The sequence below is a fragment of the Austrofundulus limnaeus genome, unplaced genomic scaffold, assembly GCF_001266775.1.
Source record: "Austrofundulus limnaeus strain Quisiro unplaced genomic scaffold, Austrofundulus_limnaeus-1.0 Scaffold220, whole genome shotgun sequence".
NCBI classification, from domain to species: Eukaryota; Metazoa; Chordata; class Actinopteri; order Cyprinodontiformes; family Rivulidae; genus Austrofundulus; species Austrofundulus limnaeus.
Genome location: NW_013952622.1, coordinates 33,193 through 35,771, shown reverse-complemented (window position 1 = coordinate 35,771; position 2,579 = coordinate 33,193). Strand labels below are relative to the sequence as shown.

The 2,579-nt window shown below is 41.4% G+C and overlaps 1 protein-coding gene across 1 annotated transcript in view; it reads left to right on the top strand.

The window, feature by feature from the left end:
* nsfa (N-ethylmaleimide-sensitive factor a) overlaps window positions 1–2,579 on the top strand; it is a gene marked incomplete in the record, with an annotated part of 69,309 nt that overhangs the window by 55,252 nt on the left and 11,478 nt on the right. Inside the window, 4 exon segments of the mRNA XM_014019397.1 lie at window positions 436–635; window positions 712–877; window positions 1,764–1,838; window positions 2,121–2,308. Coding sequence (XP_013874851.1) covers window positions 436–635; window positions 712–877; window positions 1,764–1,838; window positions 2,121–2,308 — 629 coding nt within the window.

Below are 2,579 nucleotides of genomic sequence, written 5' to 3'. Positions count from 1 at the left end.
ACCTGATACACTAGTATAGACTGTTTCATCTTGTGATTTAAAACATTTACTTAAAGGAAAAAAAAAACTTTTTTTACAGTGCTGAAAGCAGTCAGGCCAGTTATGAACTGCTGTGAAAATGAAATTGTGTAAATATGTAGAGTAAAATAACACAAGGACAAAGTTTGCACTGGAAAAAGAGAAAGCAAAAAAAATGGAGCAATTTAAAAAAACGTCTTCACTTTATTAATTGATTCATTTTGATTTCTCTCTCTGGCTTTACACTGAACATTATTTTAAACATATACAGTAATCTTTTTTTCTTTTCCTCAGTGTTTCTTTTGGTTCATTGTTGGTTTTTCCTTATTACCTGCATCTCCACTTTCTACTTTTTCTTCCTTTTTGTTGATATCTTTGCTCTTCTCCTTTTTTCATAGCTGTATGTCTTTGTTCCAGGCTGTAAGCACGTGAAGGGCATCTTACTGTTTGGACCACCAGGGTGTGGTAAAACACTGATGGCTAGGCAGATMGGTAAGATGCTCAACGCTCGAGAGCCGAAGGTCGTCAACGGCCCGGAGATCCTCAACAAGTATGTGGGAGAATCTGAAGCCAACATCCGGAAACTCTTCGCTGAGGCAGAGGAGGAGCAGAAGAGGGTAGGGAACCTTGATGTTGTGTGTTCAATAGTTCAAAAACTAGGAGTTCAAGTGAACAAAACCTGACTGTTTTCAGCTGGGAGCCAACAGCGGGCTCCACATCATTATCTTTGATGAGCTGGATGCCATCTGYAAACAGAGAGGCACGGGCGCCAGCAGCACAGGCGTGCACGACACCGTGGTCAACCAGCTGCTGTCCAAGATCGACGGCGTGGAGCAGCTGAACAACATCTTGGTCATCGGTAAGGAGAGAACCCATGGACCCCCACAAATCATCTTACCTTTTTATTTTCTTCACCTTCGACCAGAAAAATAAGGTGAAGAACTGAGAACATTCTGAACTTTGTGGTTTGAGTCAGGAACCCAGTAGAACAGAGGGTCCACATACATCATTAGCTACAGTAACATTCAAATTCACCACAAAAACTCTGTAAAAATGTGATGCTTGCTTCTCCTTTCAGTTCTTTAACAGTTTGAAGTAGGTTTCTGTGGAAAGGTTATGAACAATTAATGTTTTATTTGATGTAGATAACGCTGAATGGCCTCAGTCAGACTTTTGGTCTGATCATATCTATGAGCTAAAACTCCGATTGGACAAATATTTTGTACAGCAATCCATTTCCCCCTCACATCAGTTTAAAATGACGTTTATTTCAGGAGAAATATGATGTATTCCTATTCTGTATTTGAATAAAGCAATATAAAGATTTACAAAATCTGCATAAAAACAGCAGCACAGTGTTCAGACTGTTAGCTCATCAGGCCTATCAGAGTTCATCTCTGTTTCCCTAAACTAAGGTCCTAATTCCTCAAACCTTTCAACACCTAATTTCATAACTTCTGAACTGTCAGTTTAAGTAAAGCTGCATGTATCAGAAGAAAAAAGGTTTTTTTAAACTGTAAATATTTTGTCATTTTTGAAGACAAAGGTCGGTTAGTGTTGGTGGCAGTGATCAGCAGATACTGCTCCTCTTAGACCAGAGAAAACTCAGCTTCCTTTAAGGAAGCCAATAATAAAATCATCTGTTAGGGCTGGCTTTTATTTTGCCTGCTTCTTTTCTAATAATTTTATTCTACTCTTTCCCTTTGCCTCTGTGTTCCATAAACCACTGCATGTGTTTCTTTCAGGGATGACCAACCGACCCGACCTGATTGATGACGCCTTGATGAGGCCTGGCAGGTTTGAAGTGAAGATGGAAATTGGTGAGTTTTATTCCAACTTCTCCTGACGTCTCTGCTCAGGTGGTTGTTAGCAGAAACTACAAGTCATTTCAGATGGACATGAGTGAATTAGAACCAACATCTCCAGCCTTTAAAACCCAGCTGGATAAAAAAACATGTTTTCTGTCTTACAATTGTTTTTTCTTTATCTTTGTGATGTCTATCCGCACTCATTATACTTTCCTTTCTATCTCTGCACTCTCTTTTCTTGTACCTCACTGTCTTTGTCTTCCTCTGCCACATCGTTCCACCTGTCCCCTCCAGGTCTGCCTGATGAAAAGGGCCGCGTCCAGATCCTGAACATCCACACCAGCAAGATGAAAAGCTTCAACCTGCTGGCAGTAGATGTTGACATCATAGAGCTGGCTTCAGAGACAAAGAACTACAGCGGAGCAGAACTGGAGGGGCTGGTCAGGGCGGCGCAGTCCACCGCCATGAACCGACACATCAAGGTCAGCAGACACTTCCTGCTTCTGTTAGAGACAGATTCAAACAAAGACAAGGCCTAGTATTCCTGGGGGATTGCATGTCACCTGTCAGCTTTCATATCGAGTTTTAACCTGAGATCGCGTATGAAGAGAAGGAGCAGGGGTCGGATTTATAAAACTGGCGTACGCACAATTTAAGCCCAAAAACGTGCATACGCCACTTTTTACGCCAAGGTTGTGATTTATAAAATCCAAACTTGACGTGAAAATGTGCGGTGCCTCACGCCAGCTTTGA